Genomic DNA, 26,187 nt, shown 5'->3' on the forward strand with positions numbered 1-26,187 from the left:
GGGAACACGACAAATATGAGAAACCACATAGCACGTTTCAACCCAAAACGGGAGGAAAAACAGCCAGCTGAAGTTGCTGTCAACCAGAGAACCATCGAGCAGGTGATAACTAATTTTCCACCCAACTCGGAAAAGGCGAAGCAAATCACAAAGTCACACAGTCAGGAGATCAGGAAGATCTGGGTTCAAATCTTCGTTGGCCATCTCAATGGGAAATATGTTGGAAGATATAACCTTGAAGTAAATTAATCTGTTTCATGTTTATTTTAATTGGGGATCATTACCAATATGTTTTGTTTTAGTAGTACACAGTGAGTAAAAAGAAATTATATATAGAAAAAAAATTACTCATAAAAAATTGACAAACTATTGATCACAAAAAAGATGCATTGAGATGCATCAATAATCGTTTTATCATCGCATCGCAGGCCTCTGAATCATAATCACATCGAATCGTGAGGTGGACAGAGATTCCCACCCCTATATCGCACAGTGAAGAAATTTGTGTCCGATTCAGATGACAGCCAGGATTGTGCTGATATAGGCATAGCAAGAAAAGTTTCTGCCAGACAAATTTATCGACTAAAGAGAGCACCTGCGAAAAAGCCATTACAATGCAGCAAACAGGTATCTGAAGGTGCTGGTGGCTCTGAAGTCCCATGAACCTCAAGGTGTAGGATCCTCCAGAGGCTTGCAGTTATGCATAAACCTACTATTTGGCCACCCCTAATCAATACTCACAAGCAAAAAGGGCTCCAGTGGGCCAACAAATACATGATGATTAATTTTCAAACAATCCTGTTTACTGTTGAGGGCCGTGCAACCTTGGGTAGAGTATGGCCAGTATATCTCAACGAGGCTGTGGTGTCAGCAAGGCGGCGGCTGAGTATTGTTTTGGATCTGAATCATTGGGAGCGAGCTGGTTGGCCCTTTATGGTCATTGAAGGTGTAAAAATTACCTTAGCAAAGTATGTAGAGTTTCTGACTGACCGCTTTCGTCCATGGTACATTATGAAGAATCGTACGTTCTATAACAAAATGACCTTTATGCATGACAACACACCGTTTCATGATGCAAAGAATACCTCTCTGTCATTGGCCGTTATGGGCGTAAAAGGAGAGAAACTCATGGTTTGGCCCCTGGTTTTTCCCCTGACCTCAACCCTATTGAGAAGCAATGAAGCATCATCAAGCAAAAAACCTATGAGGGTGGGAGGCAGATCACAACAAAACAGCAGCTGTGGGAGGCTATTCTGACATCTTTCAAAGAAATTCAAGCAGAAACTCTCCAAAAACTCACAAGTTCCATGTAAGAATTGTGGAGGTGAACATGAAACTCGGCCTGTTAAAATGTTAGTGATTGAAATAGATTTTGCTTTCAGTAAATATAGCCTCCTTATGCTGCAAATTCAACAAATGACTGAATTTTCAGTTCTTAGCAACCAGTGAAATGCTTTGAAACTCCGTTGTGCATAATAATGTGGAAAAGTGCATTTTAAGTTTTTATTTTTGAAAAAAATAGTTATCATTGGGAGGTTTGTGAAATAACGTTTCAATTGTACTCTAAAAGGTTGATGACTTAAAAATTATAAACAGGAAGCCAGTGAAAAGATTTCAGAATGGGGGTGATCCTCATCAGGGTCCTGGCAGCACTTGTCTGGATCTACTGCAGTCTCTGATTTGCATTTTTGTTCATTTAGCCATTTTTATCCTTGAAAATGCTTCATTTAGGCAGAAGGTAAGTAAAATGTTCTTAAATATGCATACTTTTACTAATAGACCGTATTCAACCACGGAACAGCATGATTTATTCATTTAAATATTTTTGAAAAACCGTGATAGAGTGAAGCAGCAAAATTTGAACTGCAATGTGGCGAGAGACGACTGTATTGCACAACACAGCAGGAACACAACCGATGTTGTAAAGAGCGGTCAGAAGCAAACACCTCAATCAGCATTAATAGCGCTTAGGAGTTCACTGTAAACAACAGTATGGCAAGAGTAACATGTATGATTTTCACACCAACAGCTGAGCAACAACCTTTTAATGCACCTGCAGAGCTAGATAAAGCTGCTGCATCAGCCGCAGCAGTCAATGCCAATGTGTTTGCTAATTATAGACCCTGGCTAAAGTTATTTGCTTTCGTAGACCATGCACATGGCAACTGTAGGAGAATCTTCAGTTAATTGAATAGAGGCTTTAATTGGAGCATTTAAAACAAAGATCTAGTCAAAATTGTGATGGCTTCGCCGAATGTTTGAAAATCTGTTTCGTGTTTTTTTTCCCCTACCTTGAGAACAAACTGTGGGTCAGACACAGAAATATCCTTGACCAGGTTTGTGATTCTGGTCCACACGCTGTCCTGGGAGTCCCAGTCCTTCTGACCCGGGGGAGCACACTTATTGACCAGGGAGCAACATACAGCATTCAGCAGGAGATACTGAGAGACAGAACATGAAAGCCACTTCAAACCCAGATGATGGTGATCATTTGAAGATGGCCTTGTTTCTGGCTTACCTTCTTATTCTTGATATCCTCTTCAATCTGTTGCTTCCCTCGGGACACATCTGGAAACTGCTCATGTCTGATGACCACAGGTTGTGCTTCCTGGTTCTCTTTATGGTCCAGTTCTGGGATTTGTACCTCCATGGCTGAAGATGCACCTTCCTCATCCACCTGCTCATCCTCTTCAGGCAACATTTGGTCATCTTCATCAGAATAATGCTGAAGCCAAACATTCAGTTATAAAAAGGAACGGAAAGAGAGAAGTCAAGAGAATGCTCATTTACCACACTTGTTTCTTCAAAAGAGGACAGCTGAGCTTCAGATGTTTTATCTCCGCCTTCATCATCTCTCCTCTGTTCTTCTCCCAGGGGGACAAAAGAAGGCAGATGGGAAAAGCGAGAGAGGAGAGTACTATGGGCCACGGAGGTGGTAAGCACAGAGTTAGCTGGCATCAGATGGGATGAGTTGAGAAGCTTGTTCTGAGTGCTGATGAGGGGCGAGGAGAGCGGGGATGGCAGGAGCAGGTTGGAGGAGGTGGATGTCAGCCTGAAAGGATGCAAGGACACGCACGAAGACGTCTGCGGCGCAAAGCTCAAGAGGGAGGTCGTCTGCGCCAAGAGCTTGTTCTCCAGACTCGGTGGTACATAGTTGGAGGACAAACTTGTCCCACTTGTGACCCACTGGGGCTCACTGGAGGCCATGTTTGTTTGCAAACCCAGTGCCTTCAACCTTCAATAGAGATACATTAATCAACACAACGTGGCACACTGCACTAGTGGAGGAGATTAACAGCTCAGCATTCCTCCTGCTGTTTGTACTACAATAGAGAAGGGCGTGTTGTCTCCAACACAGACATCCATAAAGTGGGAACAAAGTGCACAGTGTGTTAAAACTTGAACACAATTGTGTTTCACACTCAAACATGATCTGAAGGCAGCATCTCAGTGATATAATTTAGTAGTAGTACTAGCAGCACATGTGAAAAACATGACATAGCAGCATTGATCACACTTAGATCATTAGGCTTTTCCAGGATCCTGCAGCTGTGATTCATAACATGTTCACATGATTTTAAAAGAAACATTCAATTTAACCATATGTAAACTACATGTTCCCCCTTCTAAGCAGCCTGTAGACGGCGAAGTTAACTTTGGAAACACAACATTAACATGTTTTTGAGAACATCCAGTAAACAAGCATTGACTTCAACCCTGAAAGAGGTAATGCAGCACAGCCGGAAGACATATTGCAGACCATGTTGGACAATATATTAAAAGTTTCTTAAATATTTTTGAGCTTCAAAACCCTCTCTTGATGTTTAAAGTGGTTTAAAGGTTAAATAAACAACTTAACTGTCAGACCTGGCAATTAACAACATTGCTTGTATTGTTGTGTATAAGGTGTGGTGAGCAGCTAGTTTAGATTTAGTAAAACTCACCGACAGACATTGGAATATAAACCTTTTGACGTGTGTTGTCTGGTGCGCTACTGCTATGTCATCTGATTTAGCAGCTCGTTCAGGCTAACACAAACTTCTCCACTTTTCCGGTAAACGCCCTCCTTCTTCTTCTTCTTCTTCGGTTTTATGGCGGCGGTATATGTTTTCACTGCGCCAGTTGCTTATGTCAAGGGCGCTGATTGGCTGACGCAAAGCAGGTTAATGAAATCGTGCGCTGATTGGTTAACACAATGCTTCACATTTACCGTAATGGTGTGCATTGAGGCGCATGCTCGTTTTCAAACCACGTCAAACTGAGTTAAATGAAAATATACAATCATAAATCGATGATGTGTTGTTTGTGAAATAAAAATAATTGCTTCAAACACAGGAGCAGCTTAATAAGCATGTTTGATGTCTAGGATTTCAAACATGCAGGAGTTACCGTAACTGTTTGTATACAGTAAAAGCAGGAAGCGAGCGGTCTTTATTTCCGCTGCAGCAACGAGAAGGAGTACGTCATAAAAGAAAGGAAAATGTGGACGGAAAGGACAAACTAAGGCCAGGATAAGAAACATCCACCTCGCACCTCCACGAAATCGGTCGCAAGGTAACCGATTGCCGTTGTCCTCTCCTGTCGAGTCCTCCTTGGCTAAAGGGTCGAGTCTAGGTCGTTGTTGCGGTGTGTTTCCGTTTGCTTGCTCGGCTCCATTAGCCCGCTTTTAGCGATGGGCACCAGGGCAAGTCGCCTCCAGGAGGACCCGGTCCCGTCCGCCCTCGGCAAAGACGCCACCAAGCGGGATTCATATCGGCGGCCCCGCTGCGCAAGGCCCACCAGCCTCATGGTGGACTTCTCGGGGAGCTTCGAGGACACCGAAGTCAACCGGAGCCGCTCAGAGGAGGGAAGCGACTCCGATCTGGGCCAGCATGGCGCTAGCGCCGACGGCAGCCCGGCTGACCACCACAGCATCCCGGCTAGCATGAGCCAGGCGTCCCCGGCAGATGACGACAACAACAGCGAGGGCAAGCCCGAAGAGGACGGCAGCACAAGCACGGAGGCTGTCGTCAACGCGGAGCACCAGCCCGGGGAGGAAACAGGCCGCACACCGCACCGCACTTTCTCCGAGCGGCTGCCCGGAAATCGACACGCCGGGGGCCGCAGCGTCGGCGCCAGGTCGGCCCGGGTTCGGGGTACACACCAGCGGCCGGTATCCGAAGCTTGGATCGGCATGTACCGGGTCAACAACCGCCATGGAAGTAAGTCTACTTGATCATTTTAAATAACTATATCAATTTACATTATTTTAAAAAATATATGATCAATAGAAATTAATATATACAAATATAAATGGAGAAATATGTTTTGACTGACATAGGAAGTCATATATCGAAGAAGAATGTAACTTAACCAAAATGAAACTAAAAGCTTTTCAACAATCCACTAATACTCTCACGAGTGAATAATTACAATGATGTAACTTTCATTACATACAGTCAACTGATGATCACAGCCAGGGTGGAAGTGCAATGGATTTGAGGAAGTTGCATTCCTGTGCAGATCATCTCTTTTCTCGTGCTTCATCAGGTCTTATATTGTTTAAATTGCAGTTGTGGCATAAAGACATGCAAAGACCCTCCCTTCATGCCACAGGGCCCGGTGACAGTTGTCATTGCCTGCAAGTTGAAAGAGCAGACACAAATGTGAGGCAGGGCAGGTCCAAACATGGCGTGTGGTTGGGTTGGGGATTCCCAGGCTAGCCCTCCAGACAACATGATGATGGGGAAATGGGCCAGAATTGGTGAGAATGTAGGCCGGGGAACTTGTTGCCATCTGTGTTGTCCACGGATGGTTGCGCACACAAATGCTGAGATCAAAACGCTCACTCTGTGTCCTGGTGTGTTGTCTCCATGCAGATATCCGCTGTCCTTTCTGCTCCAAGCCCTTCCCGGGAGGTCGGATTGAGGATCACCTGTTGAGCTGCCTCACTTCCCCACCGCTTCCTTACAACAGTGAGTCTTAGCACTCACCAATCCCGTCTCATAGCTGCAGTCAGATCCAACATTGATGTGTGTTGTTTGTAGCGGATGTGCTGAGCAAAGACAGTGGCGAGTGTTCCATCTGTCTGGAGGATCTGTTGCAGGGCGAGACCATCGCCAGGTTGGCGTGCCTCTGCGTCTACCACAAGAGGTAAGAAAGTTAATTTCGCTCGCATAACAACTTCAACCAATAATACAAACGGACACATTTTCTATCAAAGGTCACTCTACTGCAAAAGACACTTTGTTACTTTGTTAGGTAAACGATCTAATATGAGCCAATATAATATACAACATATAATGAAATAATTTGGGCTGTGACTAACGATTATTTTCTTAGTCTATTAATCTGAAGCTCTTTGTTTCGATTCATCAAGTTTATTGGTTAGGCTGGAGAATAGACGGACCAAATCAATATGAACCAAACAGTTAGTGGTTTGGTCAGCACCATATCAGGAAAGAGTAAAAAATGTAAATCGCTGTTTTCCAAACTGAAAGCTGATGTGTGTGTGAATACATATTTTTTTTGCCGAAAATACAAAGATTATAAATCTGCTTTCATAGATCCATCCAGCCATCCATATTCTATGCCGCTTATCCTCACTAGGCTTGTGGGAGTATGCTGGAGCCTATCCCAGCTGACTTCGGGCAAGGGGTGGGGTACACCCTGGACTGGTCAATCGCAGGGTACTTGTCGATAATCATTCACACTCACATTCATACCTGTGGACAATTTAGAGTCGCCAATTAACCTAACATGCATGTTTTTGGAATGTGGGAGGAACATGCAAACTCCACACATAGATGCCAAACATAGAATCAAACCCAGATCTTCCAGACCTCCTGACTGTGTGGCTAACATGCTAACCATCAGGCCACCGTGTGACCCAGCTTTCATGGACGACAAAGTAAATCATAAAATATTTCACATATGAGAGGCTTAAATCAGAGGGTATTAACATTTTTAATTCACAAAACTGTTAATGGAATATCAAAATAGGTGTTGATTAATCGGATAATTGATGAATCATTGATTCATTGTTTAAAACCGATTTAAAAAAAAAAAAAAAAAAAAAATGCTGTATTGACGGGCTTTTTTTAATGTTCACATGGCCAGGATGACGCCAAAGTTCACATACAGTGCAAGCCCATCCCTTTGCGCTTTCCACAGGCTCATCCTGTACCTGTCCGCTCTGACTGCCCTTAAGTCGGCTAGCTCCCCACATTAGCATCTGGGATGCTCGCTATTAGCCATTCAGTGAAGCACAAATAAGATGCACTCCCTGAAGGTTTTGACGTTTTTGCCAGCTCGTTGATCTTGCTCGTTAGTGAATTCACATTTCCCATGATAATAGAAGGTACCAAAGGCTTGAATCTCCACTTCCTTGCTAGCCGGTGGACTTTCATCTTCTCCCCGGCTCTACCGCCTCGATATCAATGCGTAGACAGGGAATCACACCAATGCTGGATGTCGCTCTCATGGCACGTAAAAATGTGCTTGAATAAACAAACTGAGCTGCTTGAAAGGCAGCCACTCGCGGCGGCGGTGTTAATTCCATGACAGGAGATATGTTACACATATTGGTAATTGAGAGAAAAAGAGTAGATAGATACTTTATTAATCTCCATAAGAAATTCACATTTCCAGGAGCTCTGCAAAAATGTCACAATGAACTTAATCCTTTAATCACAAAACAAAACAACCAAGGCATGACATGAGAGATAAGAAAATAAATGAATACAGAACAGATCACGTCAAATTTGTAGTGCAATAATAAATAGGGGTGTAACGATTCATTCACTACATCGATTTACAGTATATTCCTACAATTCAAATACATAAATCTGAGTTCTCAGGTTTCCATTCAGGACGACATATCGATGTAACATTGCTTAAAAGGTAATCCATCGATTGAATCCAGACTAGGAAATGAAGCATTGGATTTAAGCAGGTCATGCTTTATATGGATGTGCCTTTTTTTTTTTTTTTTTTTTTTTTTTTAGCACTTTTAATGATAAATACATTAAACGCTGTGACATTTATGGGGACAATATGCAAAGTAAGGATGTTTTGTACGCCTCTGGACGGTACGGTCCAGTAGCAGTGACGCTTAGTGACATCCAGCGCGGCGTGTCCAGGTCAAAACACATATGTAGGGATGTTACAAATTTTTCCCCGGAATTACTGTGTACGTGCAATTAGTGTGGCATGAATACGAATACAGCGTGCTGCTGCAGCATTTATGACACTTGATTTTCTACCCTGGACTTTTTGATTATCAAAAAAATGTAAACAGCTACTTTGCTGACTTTTAAAAACACATGTCACAGCCGAAGTTATGATATATTTTGCAATACAGGTGTACACGAGGTCCCCAACTTACGAACACAATTGGTTCGAGACGACCGTTCGCAAGTCGATTTGTTCTTAAGTCGGAGAAAAGGTAATATTACCAATGATACCAATGATATAATATTACCAATATAAGTACTACATGTACGTGTGTGTGTATGTGTATGTATATATATATATGTGTGTGTGTATATGTATATATATATATATATATATATATATATATATATATATATATAATCTATATCTGAGCAGTCCTCTTGGCAGCTTAAAACAACACCTGTCTTATCACTGTGCTATTGTGTCAGCAACAACACTTTTTGTGGCCTAGTAAATGAGCTGATCACACATCTAGAATCAAGTCAGTGGCACAGTACATTTAGAGTACACTTACAGTCTGCTGGACTGCTAAGGGTTACTTCCAGTATGAGAGCGCTCATGTGTGATCTCAGTGCAGGAAATGTTCCTACGATTAGACAATCCTCATGTGGAGATCGGCAATGATTGCATCACATGACCCTGACATCATCTGCCAGACGTGATGATTCCACAGATGTCATCACTTATCCAGTTCCAAACTTTGACAAAGAACATGTTGCACGTGTGGTTGTTTTTTGGGTGTGCACGGGGCCATCTGGACCCACCCAAGCGGGCGGGCCGCTGAGATTTGGAACAAGCCCTGACATTTGAACATGAACATTCATGACGTCATTTAATGTTAAAGACTAACCTACACACCCTGCGCTCTTGTCTGCATGCAGCTGCATTGACGCCTGGGCCAAAGTGAAGCCCTGCTGCCCCGAGCATCCTTCAGACTAACTCCCAGGTCACATGACTTCCCCATGGTGACCACGAAAGACTCAGGTAGGGCCGATGATTGATTTATTTATTGAATTGTTTCCTGGAAAGTGGGAATGCCACTTGAAGTTCTGACTTGAGATTTTTCTATGAAAGATTTAACATGAAACAAAAGTTGCTCTGATTTGGTGTGTATTTTTCCCGTAGGAAATAATGAACATAAAATTAATCTGTCCCAGAGTCAAACTGTTCTAATAATAATAATAAGTGATAAATGGCGCTCCACATTGTGTGGAAGTGGTAAGTTTTTTTTTTTTAGCTTCTTAAGTTTAGAAAAAATACCTTTGAGGCTAACTGGTTAGGTCGCTAGCTAGCGGCCGTCTCGAGACCCTGCAGCATGAGTTGCGCAATGTGTTGTAAACAATGAATAACAACAATGTAAGGTGACTATAGGCATGTAATTTCATGTCTACAGGGCTCTAATAATGTTAAAACAGATTTTCTATGCTTTAACTACAAAAATATTCCATTTATTAACATTGAATCCTATATTGTGTAAATTCATTTATAGCGGTTGGGTCAGGAACCAATTAACCGCTATAAACAAGGGACAACTGTAATCTTTAGCCCTAGATGAACTAAATCAGTATGAACCAAACACAAACATTTAGTGGTTTTGTCCACAGCAAGAAAAGAAGCAAAAATTTGTTTTCACTGTTTTCCAAAGTCAAAGCTGGCGTGTGTGAATATCTTGTTTTGCCTAAAACACAAAGATAATAGGTCTGCTTTCATGCATGACTAAAAAAATTGAAAAAATATTCATATTTAAAAGGCTTAAATCAGAGGATATTTACATTTTAAATAAAAAGATTAATCGAATACCCATCCATCCATCCATTTTCTATACCGCTTCTCCTCATTAGGGTCGCGGGGGCATGCTGGAGCCTTTCCCAGCTGACTTCGGGCGACAGGCGGGGTACACCCTGGACTGGTCGTCAGCCAATCGCAGGGCACATATAGACAAACAACCATTCACACTCACATTCATACCTACGGACAATTTAGAGTCACCAATTAACCTCACCCGCATGTTTTTGGAATGTGGGAGGAAATCGGAGTACCCGGAGAAAACCCACGCGCACACGGGGAGAACATGCAAACTCCACACAGAAATGCCCAAGGGAGAGTCGAACCCAGGTCTTCCCGATCTCCAGACTGTTACTGTGTTGGCCAACGTGCTAACCACTACACCACCGTGCGGCCCTTAATCGAATACCAAAATACTTAATTAATTGGGTAATCAATTTATAGATTCATTGATTAAGTGTTGCAGTTGTAAACATAACTACTGTTTAGTTATGCAGCATTAGAACATGCACACAGTGACTCCCTGTTCAGTGCAAAGTAAGCTTCAAAATACCTAACCTGGGTTCTACATCCATTTATTTTATTTATTTTTTACATTGTTAGCCACCGGAAGAAAGATTTGCGCATGCACAAAAGCTTTGTCATTGTAGTGAAGACGTACAACCAAAGTAGTAGCAGCTCTGTTAGATAATTGTATAAAATATATGAAAACACAAGAATCAAAATGAAAATATGCACACGTCAACAAACAAAAATCCTTTATTGGCGCCTATTCTTTGCTGTCTCTGGCCAAACTCACAAATAAATGTACAAGCGATGGCTAGTTTTTGATTTTGGTTATGTCGTCAACCGCTTTATACGTGAGTCGGCCAATCCAGGGTATGTCGACTTTAACGGGTTTCACTGGACAAGCGTATCATGACTGTCTTGTCTTTTTGTTCATATTTATTACTTGCGTTTGCCTAGGATATTTGCTAATTCCCAGCTTTTGCAGCAATTGGCCACACCAACTCTAGCATGACCTGACACACCTCCTACCAGTGATAACGTGTCACTTTTGTCATCTTTGTCTGTCGCCCTCACAGGAGACCACGTCCTTACTCTCTCCCTCTCAGATATATACGAAAAATATAAATATATATGAAATATGTCAGCGAACCAATAAAGAAGACAACACAAGACCCTCAAAGGAAGCTTCCGGGTGGCTTGGACCTGGTCCGGACCATTTCAAGACAAACAAAAATGGCTGCTTTTGTTGTTTTTTTTGTTTGTTTTGTTTCTTTTTGACCCTGGCATGTTGGCCTCCAACATATTCTCTCCCTGGAATCACATGGAACTTTTAGAGGACAAAAGATTGTCTCAGCTCTGAGTCCGAGGTGGTTTCAATGGGTATTTTAGGGGAAGAAATGAACATGTTGTCCCACATGGGACTTCTTTCCCCGTCAGCCGGCTAGAGGGCGGCGGTCTGATGGGGTCGGGGGTGGGGGGCGTCGTTACTGGGTGTTTAGTGTTAACATTTCAGCACATTTTCCTGGAGGGGGTACTGTGCCAGCGTGGAGGTGATAGTGCTGCTAGTGTGTTAGCTCCATTAGCGCTGCTGTTTGCACCCATTTGAGCACTTTTTGTCCCTTGAGGCTTTTTTTTTTCCTGTTTGCTTGCTTCAGGTCTGGTTTGGGATGGCTGTGACGATGATGATGACAACGAGGATAGTGAGTGTTTACTGTGACTGTGAATTAGGTCAGTTTAAAAAACAAAAACATCCTATGGTATTGGTACGCAGCACGCCGCTTCACGCTCCCCTTCTGCTTTGAATGTGCTTCAGTTCACGTCACCCTACATACAGCCCCCCCAAACCGTTCCTAGTGTGTTCTCGAGGTTCTAGCTAGGATCTTTGGCGCTGCTTCTGGTTCCATCAATGTCAGATCGGCCTTAAAGGGATGGCAAGGACTTATTTTCCTTATCTTTTTTTTAATTTAAGGTATTCTGTCATAACGGCTTTCCCTTGCCTTCTGTGTGTGTGTGTTGCCCGGTGAAGGTTTTTGTAGTGTTATTTTGGGGGGGGTGTCAGGACCGAGCTAGCAACCAGGGGGCGGCCCTGTGCATGTTTCAATTTGTACCGGAGGCGGAAGAAGAAAATGCCAAAACGTCTGTGAGTGAGAGTGCAGAGGCTCATTTAGATGTTACATTTGTTGTGGTGATAATTTAATAATGTTGTGTACTCTTGGTGGGAGGAAGAGGGGTTGTTTGTGTGTGTGTATGTGTGTGTGTTTTTTAATAAAAGTGGGCGAGGTTGTCGATTTTTCAAAGGTAAAGGACAATCTCAAAGCCCGCTCATTTCATTTTCTCCCCCTCTAAGATGTGTGGTGCAATACCTCAGATTTTTACCAATGCTAACAAAAGTCAAAGATCTCTTTGTGTGTGTCAATTCTCTTCGCTCCAAACAAAGATGGAATTTGGTTTAGACAGACACCCCCCCCCCCCCCCCCCTCCCCCAAAAGGTTGTGACCCCTGCATCCCAACATATGGATCATCTGCCTTTGACTCTGCTCTATAAAAACACATGGAGTTTTATTTATTGAATTGTAAATATGTAATGCAGTTAAAAGAAAAATGGCTCATCTTTGTCTGTTCAATATACTGTTTCTAAGCTCCGATCTTTTGTATGTCTCAAATTGTTTTTATATGTATTTTTTACAATAAATATGTGTGAAGAGATTGCTATGTGTCTCACATGCTGCTTATTTTAAATGTGCATGCCACAGACAACTTCTCCTTACCTAAAAGTCGAAAGAATCTTGGGAGTATCGTGGCCGTGAAGGAAGGACCGTAGCAATGCATTCTGTGGAAAAACAGAAAAAAGGGTGAAAACCTTCACATGACAAAGGTCATCTTCTTGCTGCCGCCATCAAATTAGCATGCGTCAGTGTGGAAGCTGTCTGAATTATTTATCAGAAGCAGTGCTGATGGTAACTTCCTCTCAGTGTAGATGCAAGGAAGAGCAGAGCATCTTCAACAGAGTGTCCAGTATGCAACTGGCCGTTTTATTAATAGTTCCTGCTGGTGAATAGCTGTTGAGACCTCTTTACACGTATGGATGATTCTTCCCTTTTAAAGGCATAGTTTGAATTTTTTGACATGAAGTTGTATGACATCCCCATCAGCAGTGTAGTCAATCAACAGTGACTTACTCCGCAGTTGGTCCTGTGAGCCCAGTTCTGGTCGGATTTTGGTGATGAGAAATGTAGTTCCAGTTAGTTATTGGGGTTACTTAAGTATGGAGTTTGGCTTCTCAAAACAATATGTGTTAGAGTAATACATTTGCATGACAAAAATGCTATACAAAAATGCATCACACACTATTGTGTGTGATGAAGATGCATCCGCCGTGATGTCGCAGCCATCTTGATAATGTATGCGTTCCACAGCGGATGAAGATGCGAGGGTCACAGCCATTTTGATCACATACACAACAATAGACAGCTGATAGCGCGCATTAATATGATGTCAGAGAAAGTAAAGCCGAGTGATTTGTGAGTGCAAATCATCTTCTGGTACCAGGTCGCCAAATATTAAAGGTATGTCTGTGCTCAAACACAGGGATTGTGAAGCATTTAATCCTATTCCATGACCTCCACAGTCAAAGTTAATATATGTTGGCTTGTTTTTAGGCTGAATCCCAATTCTGCCCCTCACCCCTAGGATTTGCACATTCACGAGAATCCAGTGGTGTCCCAATTCTCCTTAAATCAAGGGGTAAGTGCTAAGTGTGGTCGGGGACTATTTTGGCAATTTTTCTATCAATAAAGATTATCCAAAGAAACTAAGTTGTCTTTTGTCTATTTATTAGGAGTTCCTAGATTACACACTTGTACTGAAAGAAAACAATCAAGCTATGCAAGCTGTCCCCTAGGACACCATCCGTAGTCTCATTAGGAGCATGCCCCGACGTTGTCAGGCATGCGTACAAGCACGTGGGGGCCACACAAACTACTGAGAATCATTTTGAGTCGCTATAATGGCATTTTGGCAAAATGGACCAGTGTGCTGCATCATTTTTTCACTTTCATTTTTGGGGTGTCTTTGATTTCCCCCCTCTATAGGGTGATCATTTTCATTTCTTTCAAATTATGTGGCATCATTTTGTTACTAATACATCACCCACTCATTATCAGGAAAGATATTCAAGATCATTTTTGCCCCAGTTTAGATCTGATGTGTTTTCGAAGTTTTCCTCTAATTTTTTTGAGCAGTGTATATACAAATATATATTTTTTTAAATATCAATATATCACCCAGCCCTAATATGGATGTGTGTGTTTTTTAGCACTTTTAATGATAAACGTTACTCGGGTAACATTTTGATTTGGCGTACATTAATTAATCATGCCTGTTGAGAGGGGAGCATGGATGACGTCATGTAAATGGTCTTTTATTTGTATTGTGCTTTTCCATCTCCAAGGCACTCACAGCGCTTTGACACATTTACCTACTGATGATGGAGCATCAGGAGCAACTGGGGGTTCAGTATCTTGCCCAAGGATACCGCGACATGATCACTGAAGGATGGAGGATCCAACCTGCACCCTTTAGATTGGGAGACGACCACTCTACCACCTGAGCCATACCGCCCCATGGAAAGGCAACGTTGTGGTTACCAAGGGTTACGGTGTGGTTGGCACATGTGCAGCTGAATAAAAGGAGCTGACACATCCTCTCCAAGGAGCACAGGTTTGTGAGTTTTTGTCCTGTAAAGAGTGACTCTAGACGGCCTACACCTCGGAAGCTACACTCGATTCAGTCTGCTTGTGATGTCATCGCCACGCTTTATACTGGATTTATACTTTATATAGTGTTGGACCACATTGAGTCATACGAGTGCTTCGAAAGTTAAGTCCAACTCAGAGCCTTTCAAACTCACGGATCGGAGCTTCAAGACAAGATAAAAGATATGTAGGATATTAATTCACTTTAATATCTATCTGCAGATTAAATTTTGTTAAAATCTGATGGTGCCTTAGGATAATATTGTTTTATTAACTTGTTAGCTGAGTGAGTAAATATTTATTACAAGTAGACTATAGAAATATTGTTTTACCAATTTGTTAACTGAATGGATGAACATTTATTTAAGTCGGCTATAGAAACATATAAAGATAAAGTGCATTCACATAATCAGAAGTCAGCAGTTAGATAGGATGTTCTATACTGGGGGAGCAAGTGCTATTTTGTACAGAAAAAGTTACTGCTGAGAGTCCTACCACATCAGCTCAGACGCAATTCTCAGCTGTTGTCATCACACACATATCTCCAAAGAATGCAAGGGATAAGATATTTTGGCGCTGATGGTCTGAGAAAAACAATTATAAAAAGAGGGGACTAGCGATCAAGGCCGACTCTCTCCTTCTGGTCAGGAAGCCGTAGGAGGACATGAGGAGAGACAGCTAGCCCAGATATTTGAAGAGTGTGAAATTATTTTCTGAATTATTTTCAATACATTTTGTAAATCTTCAATTGGAGTGTGAGTCTTCTTTCCTTCTCATAATTGGAGATTAACAAACATGTAAGGGGAGGTGAAATTTGTTTAATGAATTTACTAAAGTGGTTGTTTGTTTTGGCCTTATTAGGGTGCAGTGCAAAATATGTTAATTTTTCCCGGGAATTACTGTGTACATGCAATTTGTAGTGTGGCATGTGTAGTGAGGCCTACATGTAATGACACTTGATTTTCTTCCCTGGACATATTATCAATTATCAATAATAACAATTCTAATTATCAATTATTATTATCAATTATCAAAAAAATGTAAATAGCTACTCTGTTGACCTTTAAGTTATTATATATTTTGTACTACGGTTGTACTTGGTCCGTGGGTCGATCACAACTTTTGTCTTGACTCAATGCTATTTTTTGACATGAAATTGTGAAGTTGTGTCTTCAGCACGATACAACTAAAGGTACCTTTGTTTGGACCAATACAACAATGACAACAAAAATAGCTCATAAGAGTTTTTTGGCAGTACAATGTTATAGCTATTCATGTAAGAACTTACGCGATTTTGGTTATCAAGAAAAAATTTTTTAGGGGGGCATCAGCTTGTCCTAATCCCCCCCATACAGCGCCTCTGTAGGCCTATGTATGTATGTATATACAGTATTTATTTCTGTATGTATGATTGTCCTTTCATGAGCTGCGAGACACATGTCGTTGTGTCTTTAAATGAGCCGGAGCATCTCCTGAGATGCTCATTCACCTGATTCTGAGAGGGAGGGTGTGGGTGGGAGAGAGAGAGAGAGAGAGAAAGAGAGAGAGAGAGAGAGAGAGAGAGAGAGAGTGGGAGAGAGAGAGTGGGAGGGAGGGAGTGAACACTCAAGTTTTCATCTGGCAGGGAGGACTGGGATTCATCTATTTTCGGTTGACACAGTGTATATATTTCATAGCGGGGGTGTACACACCAGGCTTAAATATACCAAAATTTTCTCCATCATCGTCTTCATCATGACCGTGAGGGATATCAAGATGGGGGATAAGGGAACGTTATCCAAAGGACGTCAAGAGAGATTTATTCTTATTTTGTGTGTTTCTCTGTGGCCCATGGTGAGTAGTGGCATGTCTGCATGGTCCAATTTGGATCAAACTCCTTCATTCTTTGACAGCGAGAGTGTCGCCAAAGTGCGTTATGGTCTCATTGCTGAAAAGTTGACAGAAAGAGACATATTTATCGTTCTTATGCTGGCTTGACATGACTAATGTCCTCATTAGGCTGGTGAAACTCATTAGTGGTTATTAAGCTGTGTGGCCGTCCAACAACGTCATGGGCAAGATACGAATCAGAGAGTGAATCAGCAGGATAAATTAGTTCAATTTGATAGATTTAAGATTGACAGTATTAACATAAAAATTGAGAATTTGAATACGCAAGAAGCTGGCAACCCAAGTGGACTATTAGTGATGTATCTCTCTATTTGGGCCCGACTGATTTAATTGGCCAGTCGATTTAATTAGCCATTAAAGGATAAACGATAATCAGCCGAAACTTGGTTGATTGATGCCAATGTTAACATTTATTTTTCACTAATAAAATATAGGTAATACAGTGTTTTTCTTAGAAATTATCCATCCATCCATTTTCTTCCCCTTGTCCGAGGTTGGTTCAGTAAATTGAGAGCTTTGCCTTTCAGCTCAGCTTCCTCTTCACCACCACGATGGACCGATGCAGAGTTCGCATCACTGCAGACGCCGCACCAATCGACCTATCGATCTCATGTTCCAGTCTTCCTTCACTTGTGAACAAGACCCCAAGGTACTTAAACTCCTCCACTTGGGGCAGGATCCCATCCCCGACCCGGAGATGGCACTCCAATTCTGCCCATAAAAGTAATGAACAGAATCAGAAAGCTGAGAAGTGTGATCCCACAATAGTTGGAACACACCCTCTGGCCCCCCTTCTTAAAAAGGGGGACCACCGCCAATCCTGAGGCATTGCGCCCAATGCCCACGCGATGCTGCAGAGTCGTGTCAATCAAGACACGCCCACAGCGTCCAGGGCATTAAGAAACTCCAGACAGATCTCATCCACCCCTAGGGTCCTGCCACTGAGGAGCTTTTTGACCACCTCGGCAAACTCAGACCCAGAGATAAGAGAGCCCACCGCGGACTCGCCAGGCACTGCTTCCTCATTGGAAGACGTGTCTCGAGTTGAGGTCAGCAGGGCACCATCCCCACTGTACACCGTGTTGATTGTGCACTGCTTCTGAGACGGCTGATGGTGGTGTAGAATCTCTTCAAAGCAGTCCAAAAGTCGTTCTCCATGGCTTCTCCAAACTCCTATGTCCCAGTTCTTGCCTCATCGACCGCCAGAGCTGCAGACCGCTTGGCCAACTGGTACCTGTCAGCTGCCTCTGGAGTCCCATGGGCTAAAAAGGTCCAATCGGACTCCTTCTTCAGCTTTACAGCATCCCTCACGACTGTTGTCCACCAACACGTTGTGGGATTACCACCACGACAGGCACCGACCACTTTACGGCCACAGCTCCAATCAGCCACTTTGACAATGGAGGCACGGAACATGGCCCACTCTGACTCAATGTCTGTTGCTTTTCTCGGAACATGGTCAAAGCTCTCCCGGAGGTGGGAGTTGAAACTCCTTCTAACAGGGAAGTCTGCCAGACGTTCCCAGCAGACCCTCACAATGCGTTTGGGCCTGCCAGGTCTGACTGGCATCCTCCCCGACCATCTGAGCCAACTCACCACCAGGTGGTGATCGATTAACAGCTCTGCCCCTCTCTTCACCCAAGTGTGGCTGCAAGTTCGACGACACGACCACAAAGTCAGTAATCAAACTGCAGCCCAGGGTGTCCTGGTGCCAAGTGCACATGCACACCCTTATGCTTGAACATGGTGTTTGATATGGACAATCTGTGACAAGCACCAGCAAGTCCAATAACACCGCTCAGGTTCAGATCAAGCGGGACATTTCTCCCAATCATGCTTTTGCAGGTCTCACTGACACTGCCAACAGTCCCTCAGCAGAACAAGGGAATCCCCTGAGGGAGCACTCTCCAGTACTCTCTCTAAGGACTCCAGAAAGGGAATGTATTCTGAACTGCTGTTTGGCACATTAAGCGCAAACAACAGTCAGGACTCAAAGGCAGAGGAAAACTACTCTTGGACCCATGTTACCTCTTCGGCCTATGCCTGGCCGGCCCCCATGGCCGGGCCTGGATCCAGAGGGGTGCCCTGGTGACCCGCGTTCGGGTGAGGGAAATCTAGGTCCAATGTTATTGCTTTTCATCAGGGTCTGATAAGGCAGTCATTGTCTAGTCTCTCCGCTAGGACCTGTTTGTCATGGGTGACTCTACCAGGGGCATGAAAGCCCCCGACAACTTAGCTCCTAGGATCATTGAGACACGCTAACTCCTCCTTCACAATAAGGTGGTGGCTCAGGAAGGAATCTTAGAAATTAAATGTCATTCGTTTAAAAAAAAAACAGGGCCAATCCGATTATCGCCCAGCTGATTGGAGATTGAAGAATACTGTTGTACCTTGCCATATCACAGTAAAAATTTCACAGCTTCCTTCTATCATGGTTTTTCAAAAATATATTAATTAATAAATCATGCTGTTTTGTGGTAGAATATGCCCTATTATTAGTCAAAAAATATGCAAAAAAATTAAACCGTTCCAAGCATAAAAATGGCTATATGAAGTAAAATACTGTACAAATACAAAGCATTCACAAGACACATTCAAAGATGCTGTGAATGATATGTAATATTCTACACTAGTCACTTGGTGTCAGTAATGTTACTTTAATGTTCGTGGAAACACACAAATGCCAGACTTGATCGACAGAAACAACAGGTTTTTATTGCAGGTTTGAATAATCTCAGAACAAGCACAATAATCCCTAATAAAAATCCCCAATAAAAACACCATCTACTGTTGCGACGATAACCCAAATCAAGATCCAGTTCCTGTCCACCTGCCACTTCGCTCCTCTAGGGAACACATTTCAAATGGATTATTTACGCTTACTATGTCTACTATATTGAGTAATACAAGTGTAAAGGTGACTCTAGTGGTTTTAGTTCAGGTCTAGAGGGCTTTAATAATGTTAAAAACTGTATTTAGAAGATCATAAACAGGTTTCCTATGCTCTAACTACGAAAATATTCATTTTGTAAATAATCCTACTTCACGGAAATTCACTCAATTCTGGAACCCATTAACCGAGATAAACGAGGGATTACTGTAATTGTTAACTGTTAACCAAAAGCTGGACAGTAATGCAGATGTTAACATTTATTTTTCACTAATAAAAATATAGGTACTCCTTGCTGAGCCACAACCTTATTGTGGTGAAGGAGTTTGCGTGTCCCGATGATCCTAGGAGCTAAACTGTCGGAGGACTTTTAAGGCCCTGGTCGGGTCACCCATGACAAACAAGTCCTAGGTGAGGGACCTGACAAAGAGTGGCTCAACAGACCCCTATGAAGAGAATCATTGGACTAAGTTTTCCCTTGCCCGGATGTGGGTCACCGGGGCCCCCCTTTCAGCCAGGCCTGGAGGTGGGGCACGATGGTGAGCACCTGGTGGTCGGGCCTACACCCACGGGGCCTGGCCAGACACAGCCTGAAGAGACAACGTGGATACCCCCTCCAATGAGCTCGCCACTCATGGAAGAAGCCAAAGGGGTCAGGTGCAGAGTGAGCTGGGTGGCAGGCGAAAGCAGGGTCCTTGGCAGTCCAATCCTCGGATGCAGACTGACGTTCTTGGCGCGTGGAACGTCACCTCTCTAGTGGGGTAGGAGCCTGAGCTGGTGCATGAGGTGGAGAAGTTTCGATATATAGTCGGACTCATCTCAATGCATAGCAAGGGCTCTGGAACCAGTCCTCTCGAGAGGGGCTGGACTTGATTCCACTTTGACGCTGCCGGCAGTGAGAGGCGACGGGTAGGGGTGGCAATTCTTGTTGCACACTGGCTCGTGGCCTGTATGTTGGATTGTTGTTTGCGCTTATGCGCCAAACAGCAGTTCATGATACGTTTTGGAGTCCCTAAAGGGAGTACTGTAGAGTGCTTCCTCGGGGGATTCCTGCTGGGGGACTTCCTCACGTTGGCAGTGACAGTGAGACCCGGAGAGAGGTGATTGGGAGGAACTGCCCCCCAATCTGAACCTGCAATCTGAACCCTGCAGGATTCATCGAGCCGTTACCTTCAACTCTCACAGGGTTGGTTCGCAGCTGAGTGTGAAACGGCCGGGGTGAGGATCAGTACTTCCAAGTCAAAGTCCATGGTTCTTTCCCGGAAAAGGGTGGAGTGCCATCTCCGGGTCAGGGATGAGATTCTGCCCCAAGTGAAGGAGTTTAAGTACCGCGGGGTCTTGTTCACGAGTGAGGGAAGGATGGAACGCAAAATCGACAGGTGAATTGGTGTGGCATATGCAGTGATGCGAACTCTGCATCGGTTCGTTGTGGTGAAGAGGGCGCTCAGCCGAAAGGCAAAACTCTCAATTTACTGGCCAATCTACGTCCCGACTCTCACCTATGGTCATGAGCTTTGGGTAGTTACCGAAAGGACAAGACCGTGGGTGCAAGTGGCTGAAATGAGTTTTCTCCGTAGGGTGGCTGGGCTCTCCCTTAGAGATAAGGTGAGAGGCACTGTCATCCCGTAGAAACTCGGAGTAGAACTGCTGCTCCTCCTCATTGAGAGGAGCCAAATGAAGTCGCTTGGGCATCTAGTCAGGATGCCTCCCACGAAAATAATTACATTCATTTCTATGAAAAATAGGGCCCGATTATTTGCTTTATTATTTGCTTTATTATTTGCTCACCCACCTGGTGACTATCAGTGACTTTGATACCGTTGTTAATTGGAGCATTTATAGTATAACACATAGAAAGCCACACATAAGTATTTTATGTTATGGTTTGTTTACAGTGGTACCGGTATGTATATTTGAAAAAGTGTCTACGACAAAAACAAAAATATGTAAGTACTGTTGCTCTGTTGCAGTGTTGATACAGTGTATATTCACAACACTGCTACAACGACCACTACTGGCCTGGCATGCTTATTATGGTAATCCCTTGTTGATTCCGATGAAATAGTTAGAGCATAGAAAATCTGTTTACAACTTTCTAAATATGTTTTTTTTTAACATTATTAGAGCTCTCTAGACATGAAATAATACTCCTATAATCACCTTTATACTCGTATTACCAAACATAGTAAACATAAGAGTAAATAAGCCTTTTAAGACATAAATATGACTCTTGTTCGTGTGTGTCGCTATAAATGTGTTCTGGGCAAGAACTGACATTGAGGGTTTGAGTTTTAGCTGAGTTTTAGCTTGGCGTGGTTTAGTAATGCAGCACTAGCCCTAATAAACAGTAGTTTAATAGGGATTTTATTAGGGATTATTGTGTCTGTTGTGAAGTAATTCAAACATGCAATAAAAGCCTGTTGTTCCGGCTATCACGTCTGGTGTTTGTGTGTCTCGTTGAACATTACAGTAAAATTACTGACACCTAGTTGCCAGTGTGGAATATTACATATCATTCACAGTGTCTTTGAATGTGTCTTCTGAATGCCTTAAACTGTATTTGTCGTTTAGTTCATTTTACCATTTTTATGCTTGAAAATTAATAATTAATAAAAAAACAAAAATATATATATATATGTAAAATTTGCTTCAATATGCATTTATTTATTTATTTTTTACTAATAATAGACCGTATTCAACTAGCACAGCATGATTGATTAATTTTTTTTTTTTTTTGAAAACCGTGATAAAATGAAGCCACAAAATTTGAGCCTCGAAGTGTCGAGGGACGGTTCTACAGTTTTCAGTTGTTGTTGCAGGTCCGTTTGAACTAACACAACATAAAAAAACCACCACACTTCCACCTAAAGTATTTGTGTTGTTGTGCGTGTCTTGTTGTACCTCATAGCCGATGGTGTTGTTGCATCATATTTTCAGACTGAGGCCATTCATCCAGACTGCGCCATCATTGCTCAGCACCTGAGGGCCCGCGAGACTTGCAGGCTAGCAAGGACGAGGGAAGTTCAAAACCAGACGGAGCACAGCGGTGAGTTTTTCTTCAGCTGATGATGCCGGCTGGCATGGAAACACATTCACACACAACTTGTGACAAACCATGGCAGAATGCAAGATGTTTTTATGAGGGCAAGAGATGATGATGTGCAATGTAGTTTAGCTGTGTGGGATCTCATTTAGGGTTTGACAAAAGGTAGTTATGAAACAACAGGCAATTTGGCTATCACCTTAAAAGAAAGTAGTGCACATATGTATTTTGCGTTGCTAAAATAATCTTATATGATGTTGAAAATGACCATAAAAAAACTGGCAGATTATAGACACATCCAACCCCCTGATGGACATTGACATTTACAGTGGAACCTCGGTTAGCGTATTTTTCGCTTTATGTTGAAAATTTACGCAAAAACATTGCCTCAGTTTGCGTACATTTTCCGTTTAACGTACAATATGGGGCGCATCTTTTCATGTTATTAATACACTTTGTGAGTCCAACTTTGTTCTTAATGCATATTTATCACAAAACATCCTTGTGAACAGCCTATTTGCTTTCTAATACATGGAAACAGGAACCAGAAGTCAGCTCTTTTGCTCGTCTATGATGTCACCAGCGGTTGACTCTGGAATTCTTTGCTTGTCTCTCACCTTCTTTATTAAAAAGGTGGCACTTGCAACCTTCTTTGCCTCCATTTTGGGTTATTTTGCAGCTGTGATCAACAAGAAAAGCAGAGACTACGTTGTGTAATTGTGTTCGGATTTTTTTTTTTTAATCACAAAACTAACACAGCGTTAGCATTGTGTTAGCATGGAAACCGGAACCGGAAGTCATTGTCCCTCCCGCCTCAGCCCCCCAGCCATGATGTCATCAGAGGTTAACTTTGCAGTTCTTTGCTAACCAACACAGTTACGCCACAAGTCTGCGCTTTACTTATTGATCAATGCTGCAAAATAATCCAAAATGGAGCCAAAGAAAGTTGTAAATGCCAGCATTTTGATGAAGAAGGTGAGAAACATTATTGAATTAAAGAAATAACCCGAAGCAAAACACAAACATGTCATCCAGCTGGATCTCGCTTCTCCTCCCTCGCTGCTCGTCATCATCATTGATCAATTGTTTTATGCATGTGTTTTGTGTTAACATTTTTGGCTTTCCGGAGCGGATGAATTGAATTTACATTATTTCTTGTGGGAAAAATTAATTTGGTTAGAGTTCGTTCCGGTTTGAGTTGGACTTTCTGGAATGATGCTACTGTTCTGCCACTCACCTCACACCGGTCACACTCAAACGTAAGCTAAATATGACAGTGGTGACCCCCCCCCCAGAGGATGTCACAATGCCCTTTTGTCTCCACTTCATCGTACAGCGTTGAATCCCCTCCACAAGGGCAATGAACTTTAACATTTTGGCCACTAATTTGATCTAAATGAGCACACAAGGCTTGCACATTTCCGTCCGCTGCTCATTATGCAGATAAATGTCTTCTGATGACGTTTGCTGTCCAAGTGAGTATGCTTGTGCATCCATCTGTGTGATGCCAAGTACACAGAGCAGAAATTTCACCTTTTGGGGGAAAAAAAAAATGTACTTACCAGTACTGTAATACCGATCTCCCTCGCCACAATGCAGTTCGAAATTTCGCAGCTTCACTCTATCACAGTTTTTCAAAAATATATTAAGAAATCATGCTGTTTTGGGTTTTAAAATGTTCTGTTATTAGTAAAAAAATATTAATATTTAAGCAAATTTGACATTTTTCTTTGCCTAAATTCATTATTTTCATGCATAAAAATGGCTAAATTAACTAAAATAGAAATAAAAATAGAATTTCTATTAACTATAATAGTTAATAGAAATTAACTAAAATATACTGCTCAAAAAAATTAGAGGAACACTTCAAAAACACATCAGATCTAAACTGGGGGGAAAATGATCTTGAATATCTTTCCTGATAATAAGTGGGTGATGTATTAGTAAGAAAATGATGCCACATAATTTGATAGAAATGAAAATGATCACCCTATAGAGGGGGGAAATCAAAGACACCCCAAAAATGAAAGTGAAAAAATGATGCAGCAGACTGGTCCATTTTGCTAAAATGTCATTGTAGCAACTCAAAATGATTCTCAAAAGATTGTGTGCCCCCCACGTGCTTGTACGCATGCCTGACAACGTTGAGGCATGTTCCTAATGAGACTACGGATGGTGTCCTGGGGGATCTCCTCCCAGATCTGGACCAGGGCATCAATGAGCTCCTGGACAGTCTGAGGAGCAACCTGGCGGCGCCGGATGTACCTAAACATAATGTCCCAGAGGTGTTCTATTGGGTTTAGGTCAGGTGAACGTGGGGGCCAGTCAATGGTATCAATTCTTTCATCCTCCAGGAACTACCTGCATACACTAGCCACATGAGGTCGGGCATTTTTGTGGACCAGGAGGAACCCAGGTCCCACTGCACCAGCGTAGCTTTTGACAATGGGTCCAAGGATTTTATCCCGATACCTAATAGCAGTCAGGGTGCCGTTATCTAACCTGTAGAGGTCTGTACATCCTTCCAGGGATATGCCTCCCCAGACCATCACTGACCCACCACCAAATCGGTCATGCTGAATGATGTTGCAGGCAGCATAACGTTCTCCACGGCATCTCCAGACCCTTCCACGTCTGTCGCATGTGCTCAGGTTGAACTTGCTCTCATCAGCGAAGAGCACAGGGCACCAGTGGTGTAGTTGCCAATTCTGGTGGTCTATGGCAAATGCCAATCGACCTCTACGGTGCTGGGCAGTGAGCACAGGGCCCACTACAGGACGTCGGGCCCTCAGGCCACCCTCATGGAGCCTGTTTCTGATTGTTTGGTCAGAAACATTCACACCAGTGGCCCGCTGGAGGTCATTTTGTAGGGCTCTGGCAGTGCTCATCCTGTTCCTCCTTGCACAAAGGAGCAGATACCGATCCTGCTTAGGGTTGAAGGACCTTCTACGGCCCTGTCCAGCTCTCCTGGAGTAACTACCTGTCTCCTGGAATCTCCTCCATGCGTCCAGCTACCGCAGTGATGCCCTGGTCCAGATCTGGGAGGAGATCCCCCAGGACACCATCCGTAGTCCCCGACGTTGTCAGGCATGCGTACAAGCACGTGGGGGCCACACAAACTATTGAGAATCATTTTGAGTTGCTACAATGACATTTTGGCAAAATGGACCAGTGTGCTGCATCATTTTTTCACTTTCATTTTTGGGGTGTCTTTGATTTCCCCCCTCTATAGGGTGATCATTTTCATTTCTATCAAATTATGTGGCATCATTTTGTTACTAATACATCACCCACTTATTATCAGGAAAGATATTCAAGATCATTTTCCCCCCAGTTTAGATCTGATGTGTTTTCGAAGTGTTCCTCTAATTTTTTTGAGCAGTGTAGAAATGTGTCATTCAGAAGACACATTTTAAAACATGATGCTATGTAGTATTCTACACTGGCCATTAGATGTCAGTATTGTTCCTGTAATGTTTGGTGAGGCACACAAGGATCAGACTTGATTGCAGGAAGAACAGGCTTTTATTGCAGGTTTGAATTATACAGTATCAAAACAGGCACAATCATAACATAATAATCATCGTACTAATAATCATAAT

At 42.8% G+C, this 26,187-nt stretch overlaps 3 protein-coding genes across 12 annotated transcripts in view; 2 read left to right on the top strand and 1 right to left on the bottom strand.

The window, feature by feature from the left end:
- Positions 1-4,812, bottom strand: part of tep1 (telomerase-associated protein 1) — a 47,325-nt gene extending 42,513 nt beyond the window's left edge. Inside the window, exons 1-4 of one of the 5 annotated variants that reach the window (XM_054767616.1) lie at positions 4,534-4,812; positions 2,791-3,235; positions 2,519-2,725; positions 2,292-2,441 (exon numbers count right to left, since the gene is read on the bottom strand). In XM_054767616.1, the coding sequence (XP_054623591.1) occupies positions 2,292-2,441; positions 2,519-2,725; positions 2,791-3,207 (774 nt within the window). In that variant the 5' untranslated portion in view covers positions 3,208-3,235; positions 4,534-4,812. Of the gene's footprint in view, positions 1-2,291; positions 2,442-2,518; positions 2,726-2,790; positions 3,236-3,944; positions 4,205-4,533 lie in introns of those variants that run through there. The other 4 variants (XM_054767615.1, XM_054767618.1, XM_054767614.1 and 1 more) reach the window with 4 other exon arrangements.
- On the top strand, positions 4,416-11,756 carry zgc:66427 (uncharacterized protein LOC406256 homolog). Its single transcript, XM_054767620.1, has 5 exons — positions 4,416-5,201; positions 5,859-5,954; positions 6,027-6,132; positions 9,096-9,198; positions 11,085-11,756. Exons 1-4 carry the CDS (start codon positions 4,673-4,675, stop codon positions 9,151-9,153), a joined length of 789 nt encoding a protein of 262 aa, XP_054623595.1. The 5' UTR covers positions 4,416-4,672; the 3' UTR covers positions 9,154-9,198; positions 11,085-11,756.
- Positions 11,757-16,451: 4,695 nt separating this feature from the next.
- Positions 16,452-26,187, top strand: part of LOC129175392 (pituitary adenylate cyclase-activating polypeptide type I receptor-like) — a 32,617-nt gene continuing 22,881 nt past the window's right edge. For 4 of the 6 annotated variants that reach the window (XM_054766557.1, XM_054766559.1, XM_054766558.1 and 1 more), the window contains exons 1-2: positions 16,452-16,595; positions 22,480-22,588. In XM_054766557.1, the coding sequence (XP_054622532.1) occupies positions 16,497-16,595; positions 22,480-22,588 (208 nt within the window). In that variant the 5' untranslated portion in view covers positions 16,452-16,496. Of the gene's footprint in view, positions 16,596-17,251; positions 17,302-22,479; positions 22,589-26,187 lie in introns of those variants that run through there. The other 2 variants (XM_054766560.1, XM_054766562.1) reach the window with 1 other exon arrangement.

This window comes from Dunckerocampus dactyliophorus, chromosome 2 (genome assembly GCF_027744805.1).
Source record: "Dunckerocampus dactyliophorus isolate RoL2022-P2 chromosome 2, RoL_Ddac_1.1, whole genome shotgun sequence".
Lineage (NCBI taxonomy): Eukaryota > Metazoa > Chordata > Actinopteri > Syngnathiformes > Syngnathidae > Dunckerocampus > Dunckerocampus dactyliophorus.